At 40.7% G+C, this 21,820-nt stretch overlaps 2 protein-coding genes across 2 annotated transcripts; both read right to left on the bottom strand.

Annotated features, from left to right (window-relative positions):
• Positions 1 to 1,968: 1,968 nt before the first annotated feature.
• On the bottom strand, positions 1,969 to 3,156 carry LOC120900644. Its single transcript, XM_040307932.1, has 4 exons — positions 2,831 to 3,156; positions 2,662 to 2,764; positions 2,419 to 2,545; positions 1,969 to 2,346 (listed from the first exon to the last, which is right to left on the bottom strand). The coding sequence occupies exons 1-4, from the start codon at positions 2,957 to 2,959 to the stop codon at positions 2,082 to 2,084; spliced, it is 624 nt and encodes a 207-aa protein (XP_040163866.1). The 5' UTR covers positions 2,960 to 3,156; the 3' UTR covers positions 1,969 to 2,081.
• Positions 3,157 to 11,680: 8,524 nt separating this feature from the next.
• On the bottom strand, positions 11,681 to 13,021 carry LOC120901039 (angiomotin-like). Its single transcript, XM_040308744.1, has one exon. It carries the CDS (start codon positions 13,019 to 13,021, stop codon positions 11,681 to 11,683), a length of 1,341 nt encoding a protein of 446 aa, XP_040164678.1.
• Between the last annotated feature and the right edge of the window lie 8,799 nt (positions 13,022 to 21,820).

The following is a 21,820-nucleotide window of genomic DNA, read 5'->3' on the forward strand; positions in this document are numbered from 1 at the left end:
TAGCATGGTGTATAGTGGCAATAAAAAATATTTTTTTCAATGTGCCGGAATTTGTCTCGAGTTTTCTGGCCACGACACACACACGGACACACACACTGCGCGGGGAAAGTGATCGTCCACTCTATCATGCCGCGATCCCCCTCCCCTCCCGGTGCTTTGAGTGAGGAACCAGCCTTTCTTCCGATAAGGTAGCCGTAATCGATCATGCGGGAGGGGGGTGGGGGTTGATGGGGGTGTGTGCTCGCCTGTGCGCTTTCGTGGGTGCGTGCTCGCGTGCGCGCGTTCGTGCATTCGTGCATTCGTGCATGCGTGTATGCGTTCGTGCGTGCGCGTGTGTGTGTGTGTGTGCGTGCGGGAACTCCAAAACTGTTTGATTCTAATGCGTACATTGTCACCGGCTGCGTCTACACACTCCATGCATTCTTAGAAAACGCACTGCACGCCGCCCGATCGATTACCGCTACCTAGGAGACAATACAACCATTTAATTGGCACCACCATCTTTGCGACCGGTTCTGCTGTTGGGGGTATTAAAAGACAAACGATCGAAGCAAACGTGCGTCTGATATGTAGCACATTTCTTTCCAGTTCAGCTAGCGGATGCAAGTGGAAACAACATTTTGAATTGAATCCATACAAAAGAGGATTCTGGATTTGTTTATTACGGTGCGCGTATGGTGCTGCACCTGTCCGTCCAGAATCCGGCGGCTTGTTGGCTCAGAGCCGGTATCATGACGCCGAGCGACCGGCACCGCCTTAGAATGGGTTCGGCTCGGTAGGTTAATGTTTTGGTCGATTGCATTCCGTGCATTTGTCGCGTCACAGCGGTAACACGGCAGCAACAAAGATAAGCCAATCTCTTCTCCGGGTGTGGGCTGTTATGCTATGTTATTCCTCTTCTTCTTCTTATTATTATTGGCGTAATGGCCTACGCGATCATGCCGGCCTTTTCAGGACTTGAGTACCACGTAGCCAGATAGTCACCCCTTGCTACGGCGGACGGTTCATACGCGGTTAGAACCCACGACGGGCATGCTGTTAAGATGTGCGGAATGATGACGGTGCCGCGGTCCCGCTCCTATCCAGCGGGCAACTTGCATACTGCCACACTGTATCCTGCCCGATGCATACGCTGCAGGCAGGGGGAAGGATGCAGCTCCACAATAAAAAAACACCGTCATGAACACCTTCCTTTCTTTGACCGATGGATCATAACATTCCGGAAGAATACACATTTGGCGACAGTGTTGCACACACACGCACACTCACACCCTTGCGCAGACGGCTCAGCCTATCTATGTAATCTACGACATACGAAAGGAAAAGCATAGTGTCACATAAAGTTATGCTTTATGCAATTAGGTTTAAGCTTTCCTATGCACGGCCATGGCCACCTGTGTTGCGTGCGCTACTTCGAAATAGGGTTCTGCGCGTTGCACAGCCAACCCTCGAGCGTTAGCTAGCGATTCGTTAGTTATTTTTACATTGCAGCGATTGAACTCATTGCGCTTTTTGGTTTGATTTGTGAAAAATCAAATGCAGCGCCGCAATGTTTGTTAACGGTTTTTTTAAGCGCCACAACAGCTCGCGAGCATTGACCACACGCGTGAAAGAGATAGCGCTATGGAGGGAAAAAGCACGGACGGCGGCTGACAGCGATTGGCCGTCTGACGCACCAACACATCCAAACCTGTGACAGCGCGCTCAGGCGAGGGGTAGGAAGCGGAGCCAGGGACGGGTAGCTCGAAACGCTGCTTGACAAATTTGCCGTAGGAGGGAAAAAGAAGGCCTGAGAAAATGCGCGAAAGGGAATGATTTCTTCCGTCGCTTTGCACAGGGGGCAGGTAGCGTGTAACATTCTATGTAAGCTCAATGAAAGCTCAAAGCTCAAGCGTTACTTAGCGAGTGCTCGAACCACAGTATAACGCTGTGGGTTCTGTATTCGGATGTAAACAAAAACACACACACTTTTTTAAAATTTCGATGCACATTGTCCAGTACAACGATAAAATGTATTTTATTTAACTATTATTCAATACTTACATGCCTCAATATATGGTTTTACACGTTTATATACGATTTCAACCATCACTTTGGATGGTATCAACTGATGCCGACGGCGTTGTTGTCTCTGCGTCAGGCGCATGTATTGTTGCCGCTTCTAATGCTCGGATCGTTTTTTCGTTAGCAGTAGCACAACGATTAAACGCACTAACTGTACCACTTGCAAAGCGATACAAATAAAGTAAAACACATAATACACCGTACAACACACTTCTTAACAACACTTGCACATAAAAACCACTTGCACATAAAAACCACTTGTCGATGCGGTGATCCAATGTCCTGTTTGCAGTGGAAAAATAACAATGAAAGATTAGAATGCTTTCAAATATGACATTATTTTATAATACTTTCCTTTCCATGCTATTTTGTGGTGTATGGAAACGTTGGTTTGCTTGAAGATACACAACGACCGGTGTGTTGGTCCAGTTGAGAATGTGCCGATCACGATCACAGCCGGCTTTAGTGATTGTTGTAGAAACTGTAACAAAGATCAATATCATTAAATCTGCATTATTTTTACAATCCATTGTGATTTCATGAAAAATAAAGTGAAAAAGTAAAGTAAAAGTGAAAAAGTAAAACATTTCATCTTACCGGCGTCGTATTTCGTCGGCATACACACACACACACACACACACAGCTGCTCGATCATACTCGGACGAATGTTGCTAAATTTCGGGATAATATGATGTTTTTCCTGTGGAATAATGTGTTCAAACATCAAAAGATAGTTTATTCACTGAAATATGCACATAACACTTAACTTTTCCCGAGTTTTCACATAAAATTTTACGATTATTCTGCACACAATCTTTACGGGCGGTTGTCCGTGTTTGTTTACGTTTCTGACTTGACAGATATGCGAGCTGTCATGTGACGAAGTGAAATACATTCAAACCTCGCCAATTGCAAGTCTGCTTTTTCAATTGAATTCAAAAAATCCGAGTTGTTCACATAAATATGAGAAAAAGTCAGTTTATCCAGTTTGTATAAAATAACAAACATGACAAAATACGCAGACATTAGTCGTGTTACAAAATGTCTTTCTAATAAACAAAATCTATTTTTTTTGTAGACATATGATATAAATGCAATTAGCGAGTTCTAATTGTGTCATATATATTGCTATTTTCAAAGCGGTTTAAGTTAAAACAAACATCAGTGTTTTTTTTAAATAATCAGAAAGATAATTATAAACTTAATAATGATTAAAATGTATTTTATTACATTTATGGTCAACGATAACCTAACTAGTAAGCATGTTCATGCACGTGTGTAATTATTTGATAATTTTTTTGTGATCCCAATATGAATGTTATTAAGTAAAACAGACAATTTACTCTGTTCCTTTTTCAATTCTTCAAGATAAGGTTTTTTTAATAGAAACATGTAAGTTTGTTTAAAAAACATATATAAACACTATAAATTTATTTATACATAATATAAATATAAATATATAATTATATATATATATATACACATATATATATATATATATACACATATATATATGTATATATATATATATATAAATATATATATATATATATATATATATATATATATATATAATATACTATATATAAGTTGTTAATATAATTATTTTTATATCATTATACCGATGGCGGAAACCTTTAATTTTTTCATAAAATTTTAGTACAAGTTTCTTGTTAATTTTGTTTTAAAATATGTGATCTGAATCGTTATTAAATATCCATCACTCATCTTTTCCAAATTCAGTTAAACCATCTCGCTTTGCTTTGAATTCTAAGTCAGAATATGTATGGGGTGCGCGGTACGGGTAAGAAGAACATAGGGGCGGGGGTACAAATAAACGCATCACAACACCAAAGTCTGGGTGAGACGGTGATGGTGTGAAACGCTTCTTGCTTCAAGCTCTTGCGGTAACAGCGTTAAAGGCAACAACAACAACAGAGAATAACGCATCGCGTAGAAACAAACACACCGTTCGTGGGTATGTCAGGGGGGGAAACAACGGGAAAAGCTCAATTCTCTCTCAGCGATGCCGCTTGGGCGTTGTTCCTCTTCCACTAGCTTAAGCTTCTCTTCCACGTTTAGTGAGAGGATAGTTGATGTAACACTTCCTGGTGCAATCTTCTCGCTTCGCTTAGTGGAGGCCGTTGACCCCTTCCTCGATCGCGTAGCGGGTTTCAAGCTGGCTGTGTCCCGATCGTCACGGAATTTGGCAGCCGTGGACTCCTGCTTCATTCTGCACGCGGAGCATACATACCTTGATGCTGGATCTTTGACGGTAACGGTCAGTACCGCACACGTAGCATGTTCCCATTTTGTGCACAAGCAGCACTTCTCCATCGTGGCTTTCTCATCCTGTGGTTGGCTACACAGCTGGCACTTCGGTGTAGTGTCCATCCTTCTATCTCTTTCTCTTACGTGGGAAAAAATCTCAGAATTTGTTGGGATGAATTTTCGCTAACCGCCTTTGAAACGGTTCTGAAACTATATTTCAAACATATTATAACACGATCACATTTGATTTCACCTTTTCACTTACTTTTCTCGTCCCTTCACTAATCTGAGTTTTAACGCTTACTTAATATTAATTAATTAATATCCGTGTTACGCTTATGGCTTTGTATTTGCTCCTTACTCCTCGCTGGTTGGATTGCTTCTCCCGTTTCGCTGCGATTCTCTTGACGATCGCCCTGTATGACTTTCGTCTCGTCAGGGGTGTTCAAACGCCAAGGGTGTCGAACGGTTTCGTCGCAACAGGTTTCCAAACAGTTTAAAAACAGACGTTGAAAATCAAATTAAAGAAATGCTTGAAGATGGTATCATAACACATTCTAACAGTCCATTTTCCTCACCAATCTGGGTTGTCCCCAAAAAATTGATTCATCTGGAAAAAGAAAGGTTAGAGTAGTCATTGACTACCGCAAACTAAATGAGAAGACTATAAACGATAGATATCCTATCTCTCAAATAGAAGAGATCCTTGATAACTTAGGAAACTTAACGTATTTCTCAACTCTCGACCTTAAATCAGGATTCCACCAAATTCAGATGGATCCAGATTATCAGGAAAAAAACTGCGTTTTCTACGAGTCAAGGGCATTTCGAGTTCATCAGAATGCCTTTTGGCCTGAAAAACGCTCCAGCAACATTTCAAAGGGCTATGAATCACATCTTGATCGGTTTAATTGGAACAATTTGCTTTGTATACATGGATGGTATAATTGTTATTGGAAATAACTTAACATCTCATATTGATAACCTTAATACAGTGCTTAAACGTTTATCAGGTTTCAATCTGAAAATCCAACTAAAAAAATGTAATTTTCTAAGGAGAGAAACTGAATTTTTGGGACATATAATTACCTCCGAAGGCGTTAAACCGAACCCAGATTTGATAAAGAAAATCGTTGATTGGAAAGTTCCGTCAACACAACAAGAGTTGAAACAATTCCTTTGATTAACTGGGTATTACCGAAAGTTTATTCGAGACTACGCAGCAATATCCAAACCATCAACGAAATGTCTAAAGAAAGAAGCAATAGTCGATCATACAAATGATTCATACTTAAATTCATTCAATGATTTGAAAGCAATTATCTCATCAGATCAAGTTTTAGCTTATCCAAATTTTGAATTACCTTTTATTCTTACAACCGACGCAAGTAATCATGCGTTAGGTGCCGTTCTATTTTCATGCCGTATTTTCATAGAACAACAATAATAAAAAAAGAATTCAAATCTGATGATATTGTTAGCCTTACCAACAAAATTCACAACGGAAAACAAACAGCAATATACGCACCAACCGAACTATTGCAACTGATCCAAAATACTGTAAAAGAAAAATTTTCGATTATAGGACACTTCATAATTACAACAAAAACAGTAGAAGACGTTCCAGATACAGATAGGCAAAATTTTCTAATATCAATTGAACACAATAGAGCCCATCGAGGAATTGCAGAAGTAGAGAATAAGCTACGACGTAATTATTTTTTTCCGGGAATGCAGAAATTCATCAAAAATTTTGTAAACAGTTGTGAGATCTGTATGACAGAAAAATACGAACGAAAGCCTTACCATATACAAATATCACCACGGCCAGTCACATGCAAACCATTAGATCGAGTACATATGGACATCTATATAACTAATAATTGCAGTTTCTTGTCTATTGTAGATTCATTTTTCAAAACACCTCCAGATGTTCTACTTAAGAAACAAAAATATGGCTCAAGTTCAACAAAAACTCACCAAGTATTTTGCGCTTTATGGAATTCTCAAAGAAATAATAACGGATCATGAAACTACTTTTAGATCTGTACAACCGAGAAATTATCTATCTTCCTTAGGCGTCGTACTGAATTATGCGTCGTGCTCTGAGTCAAACGGACAAGAAGAAAAAAACTCACAGCACCATAACAGAAATTTACAATTCCAACAAACATAAATACACTTGACATCAGTGTTGTAAACTGTTGACATTTTTTTGACGTTCGCAGTAGGCTACTGGTCAAAATAATTTTTCGTACATCACAACATAATGTATTTTGCGACGGTTGCTATAAACTCTCAGGTGCTATCAGCTGTAGCACCTTTACTTAGACCAGATGATTATCATCCAGCTTTAGAATTCTCTCTCTCTGCAAATATTCAAAAGGCTCCGCGCTCAGTATCGTCAAATATTCGTAGATATAACTTTAAAAAAATGGATTACTCTAAACTTTCAGCTATGCTTTCGAATAATAAACGGGTCGTTCTTAGATATGTAGCATAGGTTCGACACCCGACACTATTAGACTTAGCAAATTAGAATTAGATTAGAATAGCAAAGACACAATTATTAGTATAACATCCGCTATAATAATCTGCAGTAAATTCATTACATCCTAGACACAAACCGCACTAAGGCTAGAATGAAACAGCTAATGATAGAATGAAATAGCATGATAAGTGGCGTGATCGTATTCACCAACACACTCAAAAGAAATAGTTTTTACAAGTATAAAATTTTAGATTAAACATTATCAGAACATAAATTACTGTAATTAGATGCACACAAATATTAGACATAAAAGTGCAATATGTTCTAATCCGAACCAACTAGATAAATAGGGAAAATTTAATAGAGTTCATCCAATTGCGCAGTAGGATAATACACATGGAAGGACGATGTTACCTAATGTACGCAAAAAGTCACGTACGCATAATGCGATAGATAGAGCAGGATAATAAATTGTAATCATGCATAACGGAGCGGATAAGCTAAATATGCCCATAAGCGCAATGTAATTATTTCGTATAAAAGGAAGCTCGCGCGTAGCTAGAAGAGAGTTGTTGTATCAGTAAAATCACGCAGTCCAGTCCGCCGCGCAAAATTTAGTTCGCAAATCAATAGAAGCCAACCACGCTATTAAGTTTAAGTAAAGTGGCAAAAATAAAGTGAGTTTATATAAAAGTGCAAATACAATCCGTCTTTAGTCAGGATCGGCACTAAGTGATGACAAGTTCACTACATGGCGACCGTGACACAGAGCCAAAGCAAAGGAATACGAACAAAACACTGAAGTAAGCATAACGAAAGGCTGCAGGTTATAAAAATCCCGTTGGACACGGTATGTAAACACTATGGTAAACTTTATATTTTGAAAACAAAAATACCATAGCGCGAAAAGCGGACGAAGGTATGTATCGCAACAATCGCGAGTGCAAATTCGTCGTAAACACTATTATGCACAATACATATACACTAAGCTCACAAACACTAAAGTATTCGGCATAGATGTACGTTTAGATCACATTACACTTATAAACACAAAAGCCGATACGCGTCGTAAAGTGAGATGCAATAATGTGCAGTGACACCAATACAAATTAGTTCCGTGATACAACAACTGTGAAAAAACTCACCCGAAACCGCATGAATATCCCGAAACATCACCAATACAGTGCTAAAAATGAAATCAAATGTGAATTAAAAGCAACAACAATTACACATGCAGTGACACATAAATACCGAACCGGAATACTAATCAGAATAGTGCACAAGAAAGTGTGAAACTAAGTGCGCTAAGTGAAACCGAACTGAACAATCCCATAATCGCAGCAGCAGCAGCACTTCCACAACGAACAACACGAGGAAAGTGTTAAGAACGATAGAACGCGAGCAACAATACGCGAGGAAGCAGTCAACGACGCCATCGCAGTATACACATCGAGCAGCTGTTAAACTACACATCGTGCATGCCGTAGGACACGCAAACGATAAGTTTCGTTAAGTCAGGTATTGTAAAATTAACACTATGGGATATATATATATATATTTTTTTAATGTTTTATTAAAAACGTGCTTAGGTTCTATTAAACATTAATTTTTACAATGAACAACGCAGAACTTCTATGTCAATCACAGCATCATTGTTTCTAATGATGTGGATGACATAGTTCGCAAACAAACTTAGGATATGGCTGCGTTTACCTGCACTAATGCCGTTTAGTACAGGCAAACGCAACAAACCGAACAATAACGTTGACGAAGTCGGACACCCTGAAATTACAACGCTAATTCGCTGGTGCAGAATCTGCCAAGCATCAGCAACTCTTCTGCAGCCAGCGAATTTGTTTTCCAGGGTGTCTATTGCAGAACAAAACGAACATGACGGAGATGGGACGCGGTTCATTCGATGCAGCAGCTCTCCATGGCTGATCTTGCCGTTTACCAGCAGGAAGAGCGTGCTGGGTTGAAGGGACGATAGACAGGAACGATGAATATTGCGCCAGAGTAGCCGCCAATTCACTGACGGATTTTCCAAGGCTACCTTCGGCTCAAGAAGCACTTCCGTCATTGTTTGGCGAATCCAGCGTGTCGTGATGGTGGCTGATGGTGGTTGGTAGCCAAGTTGCTGTATGACGATACGCAGACACGGGTACGTTGACGAAACAGCGGCGATGTTCGGAGGATTCCCAGCACAAGAAATGTGCTGACCTCCGACTCGTAGACAATCCTGTTCCGTAACATACCGGTTCGTCAACAGCGCCTTGGCCATGATGGCAGGAAGGTGAAGGTTAAGCCCACCACGGTTGCGAGGCAGTGCCAGTTGCTGCAGTGGGACTCGGAAGCCTCCGGATCCATCCCAGAGGAACGTGTTCACGGTGCAGGTCACCTTCGCTATGTCCATTGCACGGGCGCCACAAACCGATGCAACAAACCACAGCTTGGGGAGTAGGAAGGTGTTCAGCAGAACAACCTTCTGCACCACGTTTAAGTCCCTCACGCGATGAAGCCACACCAGCTGTCGGAAATAGTGGATCAACAGGTCCCAGTTGAGGCTCATAGCTTCTCGTACATTGTTGGTAAACAATATTCCGAGGAGCCTAAGCCTCTCCACGGTACGAAGCCAAGGGACCTGAATGGCATTTGATGTGGTGTATCAAACGTCGAGCGCGATGGTTTTGTCGACGTTGAGGCGGGCTCCGGAGACTCTGCCAAACGCTTCAAAAGCCTCACGCACCAACTCGATTTTTTGGGATGAGGTAGTCACCACCGAGATGTCGTCGGCGTACGCATTGACCAGGTCATCCTGGTCGCAGCATATGCCTTCTAGTCTGGTGATGAGGGGATGAAGGTATAGGATGAAAAGGTGCATGGAAAGTGGATCCCCCTGACGAACGGATCGTCGGATGGAAATAGGGGGAGATAGGGATCCGTTGACTAGGATACGGGAGGAGGACTGATCACCAAACCTTCTCAAAAGCCCCACCAGCCCAGGATTGAAACCCATAGAAACCATGTTATTAAAGAGGAAGCCTCTATCGACGCGATCGAACGCCTGCGAGAGATCAAAGGAGACTAGTTTACCACACTTGCGTTTCATCTTCAAATCAACCACCCTCTCCTTAACAGAGAGTACAGCTTGAAAAATGTTGCATGGTTTGTTGCAACACTTTTGCGCTGTCGAGATTATCCCCCATTTCCCGATTATACAACCGAGACGGGGTTTAATAACCTTCGACAAAAGCTTGTAGTCTGTGTTAAGGAGTGATGTAGGTCGAATTGAAGACATGGCATCCCCACCCCCCTTCTTCCTCACCAGCACTATGACCCCGTCGACGAAGCTTCGAGGAATTTCTCCGCGAAGTGCCTCATTGAGCACGAGCCCAAGCTCGCGCTCGACGACGTCGAACGCGCGGAGATAAAACTCTTTGGGTATTCCATCTGGGCCAGGGGACTTTCGAGACTGGGAGTTTTTGATCGCATAGAGGATCTCACCAGAAGTGATTTCCTCCATACAACCATTATTGATCTCACAATCCTCAGGAATGACGCGTGTGCATGTAAATGTGTCGTCTGTTTGTGTGTTGTCTGTGTTGTCTGTGGTGTATAGCTCTGAAAAGAAGCTCCTAATGTGAACATTTATCGCGTCTTTATCAGTTAAGGATGTCCCGTCTTCAATATTTAGTTTTTCGATCACAGTTCGCCTCCTCCTCCTTTCCTCAAGCTGGAAGGTCGAGATGTTTTCGCCACATACGCGGGTTTCATTGATACGTTTAAAGTCCTCGGAAAAACGTCTCTGAAGGAGAAGCATTTTACCTTTTATACGATTGATATTCGTCAACTCGTTAGGGTCAGACAGATATCGCTCGTATGAGGACTTCAACCCTCTGTAGAGGAGTTCGTGGTGCAAGTGGAAACTTCGGAATCTCTCATTTGTTTTCCAGCGGAAAAATGATTTTATTTTAAGCTTCGCGAACTCCACCCACCACGAGATCCACGTGCCGTAGTTTCGAAGCTGTTTAGTCCAGTTATTCCACTTGCATCTGAACTCCTCCAGGTTTCTTTCAGTTAATACGTGTGGCCTCAGCTGCCAATAACCGTTGTTGGTCAAACGATTGGGCGGGGTAGGGAGGCAGAAGCGCACTGTGAGTGCCTTGTGATCCGAAAAGGAGAGCACATGCATATCGGTAGTCCTTAACTGTGTTAGCAGCGAAGAGGAGACATAACAACGATCGATGCGTGACCCCGAACCACTAGTGATGTAGGAAAACTCCACAGAGTTGCCTCTGAGAGCCTCCCAGCTATCACTCATACCCATGCTGTTTACGGCATTTTGCAGAGCAAGGCTGAAATTCCCCCCACCCGTGACATCCTTCGACTTCAACACACAGTTGAAGTCGCCCGCAAGAATGACATGAGGACATGTATTCCGCAGATAGAACGCCACGGTACGGTTGAAAAATTCCTCCCGCTCCGCCCTACGCTGGCTTCCCGAAGGAGCATAAACGTTACATAGGGTGGCTATATTCTCCAACCGAACGCAGATTAGACGTGAGTCCAAGCTGCGCTCGACGTGAGAAAATTTTAAATGGTCCCGTAAAGCGATCGCCGTACCCCTCCTCGACGCGTCAACATTAGACAAAACATTGTATCCTGGAAGCGCTAGATCCGTATGATATACTTCCTGCAGAAATATAACATCCAGATCCATCGTCCTGATAAATGTCTTAAGAGCTTCTAATTTCTTTGCGCTGGATATGGTGTTGATGTTAATAGAAGCTATATTACAGCTACCATTAACAATTGTTCTTATATTATTGGTCACCGTATCCATCGCAACGAAATTCAGAGGTTGTTAGTGGTGGTGGCCTTTTTGGATGGTCGACCAGGCTTACGCTTGGCGACCATCGTAAAGCTGTTCATGGATGAACTTGAGGCGTCACTCTCGACATCTGACTCAGTGGTTCGCTTACGTGTTACCGTTCGCGGTTCATCCGTGGAAGGGCCTGGAAAGGGGGCAGGAAGGACATCGAGCGGTACCTTAAAGGCCAGTGGAGCACTTGTTGTCGCTGGGTTAGCGACGACAGCACCAGGGACTTCGGCAGTAGCAGGAGCGGCGGCAGCAGCAGGATCATCCTTATCCATAGGAGTGGAGACAGTCGCAGGAGCGCCGGCAGCGAGTGCGGCGGTAGCCACAGGAGAGGCGGTAGCCGCATGAGCGGTGGCAGCAGCAGGAGCAGCAGCTGTGGATGCGGCGGTAGCTGCAGGAGCGGTGATAGCTGCAGGAGCGGCGGTAGACACAGAAGCAGCATTAGTCGCAGCAACGGCGGTAGCCGCAAGAGCGGCGGTGGCCACAGGAGCGGCAGGAACGGCAGGTGATGACGCATCATCGAAGCGCCGATCATGCGCGGAGACGACAGCATCCGTCGTGGGAGCGATAGATAGAGCTGGAGCGACATGCTTATCGTTCGCATTGCTTATCTTGCCCTTGCGAGAGTTCGACTTCGGGCTGGAAGGCCGAACGGTCACCGGCACGATCGGGATGATCAGTCGTGCGGCGATCTTCGATGCGTCGCGTGGATGCTGATCTTCCACGTTTGCGTGTGTAGGTGCAGGTGTCGCCGCCGATAGGAACCTTGAGCGGCTCTTCTTCTTTTTCTTCTGGCCACTATTGCCTGCTGCAGTGTGTGACGCTGCTTGTGGTGTGGGTGCAACTGTTTTTGCACTAACGGTGCTGGCGTACGTGGCCTTTACTTGTACAACGTTCGCAAACCGATTTTGCCGGTTCTGTACACAATTCAGACCGTGGTGCACCGGTGCAGCACAGTTGCGGCAAGTTTGTGCCTGACCACGATAGGACACACCTGTAACCTCCCCACAGAGTGTTACGTAGGAGAGGATGGGCTTTAACAGCTTCATCCTCAACACACGCACACCGTTGAGCGCACCAGCTAACGGTGAATCGGGGGCCCATACGCCCTTGGTGACGGATAGGACTTCACCGTATTGTGCCATCTCGGCAACAATTTCCTCGTCCGGGATTAGATGAGGCAGATCGCGCACGGACACGTCTACCGCCCCATCTACCATCTCAATATTGATGGGAAAGTGCTTTTCCTCGTGCGTGATGGAGTGCTTTCCTCTGTGTTCCTTGACGATGGCCTCCGCATCCTCCACCCTTTCCATCGTCACAAACACACAGCTCTTCGCACTATTTAGCTGGGCGACTTGCACTTTTTTTCCGCCGATTCCCAGCCGCTCGCACATGAAATCGACGGTCGCTTTGGCACCATCGAGAAATCGATGCGGAACGTTCCGTCCGCATATTGCGATCGCTTATTCGCCATCGGGGTTTGCAAAAATGAATCAAAACACGACTGCACTCGTTGACGTTTTGATTCGTACTGCTATGAATATTCAGTAAAAAAAAAAAAATATATATATATATATATATATATATATATATATATATATATATATATATATATATATATATATATATATAAAATGTTATAACAAAAAATAGGTAAATAAAAAAATAATAAAAAAAAATAGGAACAATTATAGTTTTTGCGAAACAATTTTATTGGACTTAAACGTTAATTAATTATGTTATTTGTTATGATTGTCGTTATTATTTAATGGATCGAATTTAATGAGTAAGTTAAAGGATAAATTATTCCAGTTAAGGTTAATACAACATAAATTAGAGTATTTACCAAAGAATTTTAGAGTTTGTACTGTAAGTAAATATAAAATTTTGGCTAGAGAACTATTAACATCCATACAATCGGATTTGATAGAGCTCGGAGAAGCCATAAGTGAAGAGTTTTTAAACAAAATTAACAGTGAAACCAACGAATGCTTTTCAGCGATTGAGTTTCGCATAAACAATTACCAAATGACAAACGATTCCCAAACAGAAAAAATGGCGCATTTCGATATTAAAATTGCAACATCTCTTGTTCAAACATATGATGGATCAAAAGAGAATCTTGACATTTTCATAGATTCTGTAAACTTACTTAAAGAGATTACTCCAAATGATCAAAAGGTAATGCTGGTAAAATTTATCAAAACACGAATAACAGGGAAAGCCAGAATAGGATTACCACGAGATCTGGACAACATCGATGAAATTCTAGAAAATATAAAAGTAAGATGTGAAGAAAAAACGAATCCCGAAAAAGTCATCAACCAATTAAAAACTATCCAAGCAAGACAAACCACTAAAATTTGTGAAGAGGTCGAAATCTTAACTAGCAAATTAAAAGGACTTTATCTAGAACAAAAAATTCCCGAAGAAGTAGCAAACAAAATGGCTGTTAAAGTTGGAGTTGACACACTTAAAGAAAAAATTTCCAACTCTGAAACAAAAATTCTACTTAAAGTCGGACAATACCCAACAATTACAGCAGCTACACAAAAGGTATTAGAAAATGAAATCGAAAACAATAATTCAAATCAAGTTTTAGCCTTTAATAGAAACCAAAATTTTTCCACAAATAATTTCAAAAGATTTCCTAACAGCAAAACAAATAATTATAATAGATATAACTCGAACCCAAACTTCCAAAACAGAACTAACAGGAGGTATTATGAAAGTCCAAATTCAAATAGAACGAACCCAAATACATATACCTCAAATAGAAACAGAGATAGACATTTTTATAGGAACCCTAGACAATATAATCAATTTGGAAGACAAAATACACAGCCCAATAACTTCTCAAATCAACAAGCTCGTAGAATATTTACTACTGAAGCTGAAGAAGAAGAGGAACAGAATAATTTTTTAGGCCAAGCCCGGCAGGAATAGAACAGCTGCCGGTAATGACATTGAATTTATCTGCCAATAATTCAACTACAATTAAAGTAGAAAAAGCTGCAAATAAGTATAGTTCATTATTTATAGACACATGAGCAGCAGTTTCATTATTTAAAATAGGAAAAATTAGATCTCAGCATGAGATAGATAGCAATAACAAAGTTAGACTTACAGGAATTACTAATAACTCTTTAATTACCTATGGTACAATTAGTTCAAATTTAATATTTAACAACGCAACAGTTAGTCATAAATTTCACTTGATTCCAGATATTATAGAAATAGAAGCCGATGGAATTTTAGGAAGAGATTTCTTTACAAAATATAAATGTAAGATAGATTATGAATATTATTTGTTAAATTTTGATATCAATGGAATCTCAATATCTCATCCTATAGAAGACAATTCACTCTTAATTCCAGCAAGAAGTGAAATTATTCATAAAATAGATTTAAAGAATTTAAAAAAAGATTCAGTAGTTCATGCACAGGAAATAACAACAGGAATATTTTGCGCTAATACAATAGTTTCCAAGAATAATCCATGTATAAAATTTATTAATACTACTGAAAAAGATACTATTATTAACACGAAATTTTTCAAACCTACAATAGAGCCAATTAATAACTTTGAAATTTATAAAGTAGCAGAAACTAAAACAAATATGCATAGAGTTAAAGAAATATTAAGCAAAATCAATTTAAAAAATTATCCAGATATTATTAGTCAAGAAATAAGTAAACTAGTAAATAAATTTTCTGATTTTTTTTGTTTAAATGAAGACCCAATTACAACTAATAATTTTTATAAGCAAACAATTACTCCTAAAGACAATATTCCTGCATATATACCCAACTATAAACAAATTCATTCGCAAAGCAAAGAAATAGATCAGCAAGTAAATAAGATGTTAGAAAATAATATAATAGAAAACTCCGTTTCCCCTTACAATTCACCAATTCTGCTTGTCCCCAAGAAAACAGGAAACGATAAGAAATGGAGATTAGTAGTCGATTTTAGGCAATTGAACAAAAGATATTACCAGATAAGTTTCCACTTCCGAGAATAGACACAATGTTAGACCAATTAGGAAATGCAAAATATTTCAGCACTCTAGATCTGATGTCAGGTTTTCATCAGATCCCTTTGGAAAAAAGAATCGCGAAAATATACAGCATTTTCTACACCAAAAGGACATTATCAATTCACAAGACTGCCTTTTGGACTAAACATAAGTCCTAACAGTTTTCAGCGTATGATGGCAATAGCAATGGCTGGCCTCACACCTGAAATAGCATTCATTTATATCGATGATATTATAGTAATAGGAAGCTCAATGAAAAATCATATAGAAAATATTACACAAGTATTTAATAGATTACGATACTACAATCTTAAATTGAACCCAGAGAAGTGCAAATTCTTTAAATCAGATGTTACATATCTTGGACACAAAATAACGGACCAGGGAATATACCCTGTAGCGTTCGGATTGTGTTGTGAGTCTTTTTTAGGTCGTGTGTGAAAAGTGTTAATATTATAAGTGGTGCTTTGCGTTTTATTAACCCACGCCAAAATATTACTCACTTCTAGTGGTTGTTCACGCTACAGAAAATTTCCGTCGAAAAAGGCCCTACGGCGCCAGCCCAGCCCTTTTTATAGCGAATTGCGCCGCCTACGCTTTTCAACTTTCCGACTCGCGCGTGTAACCACTACTCGTTATCATGAGTCGTCCCGTCACCCCAATGTTTACGTTCTGTAATGTTTACGTTCTTCAACATACCCTGATGAAACCGAATTCGAAACAATAAGAAAGTTACCTATACCAACTAACGCAGACGAAGTTAGAAGATTCGTAGCTTTCTGTAATTACTACAGAAAGTTTATACAAAACTTTGCAAAAATTGCAAAGCCACTAAATGATTTATTAAAGAAAGGCACACTTTTTGAATGGAAAAAGGAACAACAAACAGCATTTGATTCATTAAAGGAGCATCTGCTATCTCCAACCATTCTTAAATACCCAGACTTTAGCAAAGATTTTATTATAACTACAGACGCATCAAACTTTGCGTGCGGAGCAGTTCTCTCCCAAATCACAAATGGGCAAGATTTTCCTATTGCATTCGCAAGTAAAACTTTTACTAAAGGCGAAAAGAATAAGAGTATAATAGAAAAAGAATTAGTAGCTATACACTGGGCAGTAAATCATTTTAAACCATATGTTTATGGACGGAAATTTACAATCAGAACAGACCATAGACCACTGGTTTATCTCTTTGGTATGAAAAATCCAACGTCAAAATTAACCAGAATTAGACTAGATCTGGAAGAATTTGATTTCACAATACAATTCGTAGCTGGAAAAAGTAATGTTGCAGCAGACGCATTATCACGAATCGTGTACAATTCAGATGAGTTGAAAGAATTGATCCCAAAAACTAAAGAGGAGGATATTAAAAGCATTAAAAACAATTCAATTATGGTAGTTAACACAAGAGCAATGGTAAAGGCGCAAAAGAAAGTAAAGGATACACCAACAGCTGGAAGAAATAAAGAAGAAGTAACTAATCAAGTATTTTGGAAGACAGATAGACCGTCAGAAGTTAATAAGATTTTGAAAATTAAGTCAGAAGTTAAAAGAAATGGAATAGAAATCAAAGTATGTAGTCACAACTATAATAAGCAACTTGGAAAAAGGGTTATCCCTCTTAACAATTCTAAAGGCCAAAATGGAAGTCAAGAAATAGAACTTGCTCTTCTAGATATATGCCAAATTGCTAAGAAATTTAACCGAGACAAGTTAGCAATATCAGTTGAGGACAAATTATTCGAATATTACTCTCAATTAACCATAAAGGAAATAGTAGACACAGCAATTTTCGGTTACGAGATAATTTTGTTTGATCCACCTAAATGGATAACAAGTGAGAAAGAAAAGTTGAGAAAGAAAAGAAATAATGGAAGAATATCATGCCATACCCACAGGAGGTCATATAGGGCAATACAGATTATATTTAAAAATTCGTGAAAAATTTAAATGGAATAATATGAAGCAAGATATAATAAGTTACGTGCAGAAATGTGAAATATGCAAAGTCAGCAAAGTAAATAAGCACACAAAAGAAAAATCTATAATCACATCAACTCCAGCAAAACCATTTACCATCATATCAATTGACACAGTTGGTCCATTACCCAAAACAATAAATAACAACAGATATGCAATTACGATTCAATGCGACCTATCAAAATATATAGTGATCATTCCAATTAAAAACAAAGAAGCAAACACGATTGCGAAAGCATTGGTTGAACATTTTATCTTGACTTATGAAAGCTTTTTGGAGCTTAGATCAGACCAAGGATTGGAATATAACAATGAGGTGTTAGGTAAAATAGCCCAAATTTTAAAAATAAAACAAACATTTTCAACGCCATATCATCCACAAACAATTGGAGGTCTAGAACGTAATCATAGAAGCTTAAATGAATACCTTAGAGCATTTACTAATGAACATCACGATGATTGGGATGATTGGATAAAATTTTATGAGTTTGTTTATAATACAACACCACATACAGAAACAAAATATACTCCGTTTGAATTAGTTTTCGGTAGAACAGCAAATCTACCACAAGAAATTTATAAACATAAAATCGATCCAGTTTATAATATAGAACAATATTACAATGAAATGAAATTTAAACTACAAAAGTCCAATGAGATTGCACGTAAGAACATAATTATAGAAAAAGAAAAAAGAGAAAAAGAATTAAATCAGCATATAAATCCCATAGATGTAAGCATAGGAGACTTGGTATACTTAAAAAATGAAAATAGAAAAAAATTAGATCCATTGTACTTAGGTCCATTTATAATTACGAATATTAAAGATCCAAATTGTACAATCAAGAATAAGCATACGCAAAAGACTACAACAGTACATAAGAACAGATTAATCAAGAACTAAATGAATAACCCAATTCTTTCGCTCATTCATTCAATCTTACGTTATTCACAAAAACGGGGGAGGTGTAGCATAGGTTCGAAACCCGACACTATTAGACTTAGCAAATTAGAATTAGATTAGAATAGCAAAGACACAATTATTAGTATAACATCCGCTATAATAATCTGCAGTAAATTCATTACATCCTACCCGCTGCGCAGATTCGAGCAGTTTTCTGCGTAGTTTTTGCGTCGTTTTGTGTCAAAAAATACGCAAAAAACAGCGCTGGACTTCAGCCGAAACTACGATAGCCGGCGTATTTCTTGCAGTTTTTAGGTGCGGAACGAGCGCCATCTGCTGAAGGAATGGATGAACTATTTCAGACGGCGGGGCAAAAAAACGGCCGAAAAATTAAAAAAATATTGGGGCCCATTCCTTCCTCCTCTTCCTCTCACTCCCTTTCCCCTCCCTGCCTTGCCTTACTTGCGCTTCAGCCCGTGCCTTTCGCCGTCAGCTGATTGTGTGTATGCGTTGGTATATATGTACATTGCGGTTGTGTATTGTTATTGGTGAGTGTTAGCATTTATTTATTGTGTGTGACCTTGACGATACGGGAGAAGCTGGTTCATTTTGGGATTTAAAGTGTTATCGGTGTATTGATGGTTTATTTTATTTCGTGCCGCTGCTGATGAGACCATTCGATGCCCCTGCCAATTGAAGGTGAAGAAGCCTATTTAAAACAAGCGTAGGAGAACGTCTAACACTAATCTAATATTTTTTTAATTTGAACAGGTTTGATGCTTCAACGACCTTCTAAGCATCATGTAGCACGGTGTATAGTGGCAATAAAAAATATTTTTTTTCAATGTGCCGGAATTTGTCTCGAGTTTTCTGGCCACGACACACACACACGAACACACACACTGCGCGGGGAAAGCGATCGTCCACTCTATCATGCCGCGATCCCCCTCCCCTCCCGGTGCTTTGAGTGAGGAACCAGCCTTTCTTCCGATAAGGTAGCCGTAATCGATCATGCGGGAGGGGGGTGGGGGTTGATGGGGGTGTGTGCTCGCCTGTGCGCTTTCGTGGGTGCGTGCTCGCGTGCGCGCGTTCGTGCATTCGTGCATTCGTGCATGCGTGTATGCGTTCGTGCGTGCGCGTGTGTGTGTGTGTGTGCGTGCGGGAACTCCAAAACTGTTTGATTCTAATGCGTACATTGTCACCGGCTGCGTCTACACACTCCATGCATTCTTAGAAAACGCACTGCACGCCGCCCGATCGATTACCGCTACCTAGGAGACAATACAACCATTTAATTGGCACCACCATCTTTGCGACCGGTTCTGCTGTTGGGGGTATTAAAAGACAAACGATCGAAGCAAACGTGCGTCTGATATGTAGCACATTTCTTTCCAGTTCAGCTAGCGGATGCAAGTGGAAACAACATTTTGAATTGAATCCATACAAAAGAGGATTCTGGATTTGTTTATTACGGTGCGCGTATGGTGCTGCACCTGTCCGTCCAGAATCCGGCGGCTTGTTGGCTCAGAGCCGGTATCATGACGCCGAGCGACCGGCACCGCCTTAGAATGGGTTCGGCTCGGTAGGTTAATGTTTTGGTCGATTGCATTCCGTGCATTTGTCGCGTCACAGCGGTAACACGGCAGCAACAAAGATAAGCCAATCTCTTCTCCGGGTGTGGGCTGTTATGCTATGTTATTCCTCTTCTTCTTCTTATTATTATTGGCGTAATGGCCTACGCGATCATGCCGGCCTTTTCAGGACTTGAGTACCACGTAGCCAGATAGTCACCCCTTGCTACGGCGGACGGTTCATACGCGGTTAGAACCCACGACGGGCATGCTGTTAAGATGTGCGGAATGATGACGGTGCCGCGGTCCCGCTCCTATCCAGCGGGCAACTTGCATACTGCCACACTGTATCCTGCCCGATGCATACGCTGCAGGCAGGGGGAAGGATGCAGCTCCACAATAAAAAAACACCGTCATGAACACCTTCCTTTCTTTGACCGATGGATCATAACATTCCGGAAGAATACACATTTGGCGACAGTGTTGCACACACACGCACACTCACACCCTTGCGCAGACGGCTCAGCCTATCTATGTAATCTACGACATACGAAAGGAAAAGCATAGTGTCACATAAAGTTATGCTTTATGCAATTAGGTTTAAGCTTTCCTATGCACGGCCATGGCCACCTGTGTTGCGTGCGCTACTTCGAAATAGGGTTCTGCGCGTTGCACAGCCAACCCTCGAGCGTTAGCTAGCGATTCGTTAGTTATTTTTACATTGCAGCGATTGAACTCATTGCGCTTTTTGGTTTGATTTGTGAAAAATCAAATGCAGCGCCGCAATGTTTGTTAACGGTTTTTTTAAGCGCCACAACAGCTCGCGAGCATTGACCACACGCGTGAAAGAGATAGCGCTATGGAGGGAAAAAGCACGGACGGCGGCTGACAGCGATTGGCCGTCTGACGCACCAACACATCCAAACCTGTGACAGCGCGCTCAGGCGAGGGGTAGGAAGCGGAGCCAGGGACGGGTAGCTCAAAACGCTGCTCGACAAATTTGCCGTAGGAGGGAAAAAGAAGGCTTGAGAAAATGCGCGAAAGGGAATGATTTCTTCCGTCGCTTTGCACAGGGGGTAGACACAAACCGCACTAAGGCTAGAATGAAACAGCTAATGATAGAATGAAATAGCATGATAAGTGGCGTGATCGTATTCACCAACACACTCAAAAGAAATAGTTTTTACAAGTATAAAATTTTAGATTAAACATTATCAGAACATAAATTACTGTAATTAGATGCACACAAATATTAGACATAAAAGTGCAATATGTTCTAATCCGAACCAACTAGATAAATAGGGAAAATTTAATAGAGTTCATCCAATTGCGCAGTAGGATAATACACATGGAAGGACGATGTTACCTAATGTACGCAAAAAGTCACGTACGCATAATGAGATAGATAGAGCAGGATAATAAATTGTAATCATGCATAACGGAGCGGATAAGCTAAATATGCCCATAAGCGCAATGTAATTATTTCGTATAAAAGGAAGCTCGCGCGTAGCTAGAAGAGAGTTGTTGTATCAGTAAAATCACGCAGTCCAGTCCGCCGCGCAAAATTTAGTTCGCAAATCAATAGAAGCCAACCACGCTATTAAGTTTAAG

The sequence above is a fragment of the Anopheles arabiensis genome, chromosome 3 (assembly GCF_016920715.1).
Source record: "Anopheles arabiensis isolate DONGOLA chromosome 3, AaraD3, whole genome shotgun sequence".
Taxonomy (NCBI): domain Eukaryota; kingdom Metazoa; phylum Arthropoda; class Insecta; order Diptera; family Culicidae; genus Anopheles; species Anopheles arabiensis.

Bases quoted from the DNA above. Each gene is read 5' to 3' on its own strand.
- LOC120900644 (XM_040307932.1), bottom strand. From the start codon at position 2,959: ATGTATTTCACTTCGTCACATGACAGCTCGCATATCTGTCAAGTCAGA. The intron at 2,546-2,661 runs GTAAGATGAAAT...TCTTTGTTACAG, and splicing joins GCCGACGAAATACGACGCCG to TTTCTACAACAATCACTAAA. The intron at 2,347-2,418 runs GAAAGTATTATA...CACTGCAAACAG, and splicing joins CCACAAAATAGCATGGAAAG to GACATTGGATCACCGCATCG.
- LOC120901039 (XM_040308744.1), bottom strand. From the start codon at position 13,021: ATGGAAAGGGTGGAGGATGCGGAGGCCATCGTCAAGGAACACAGAGGA.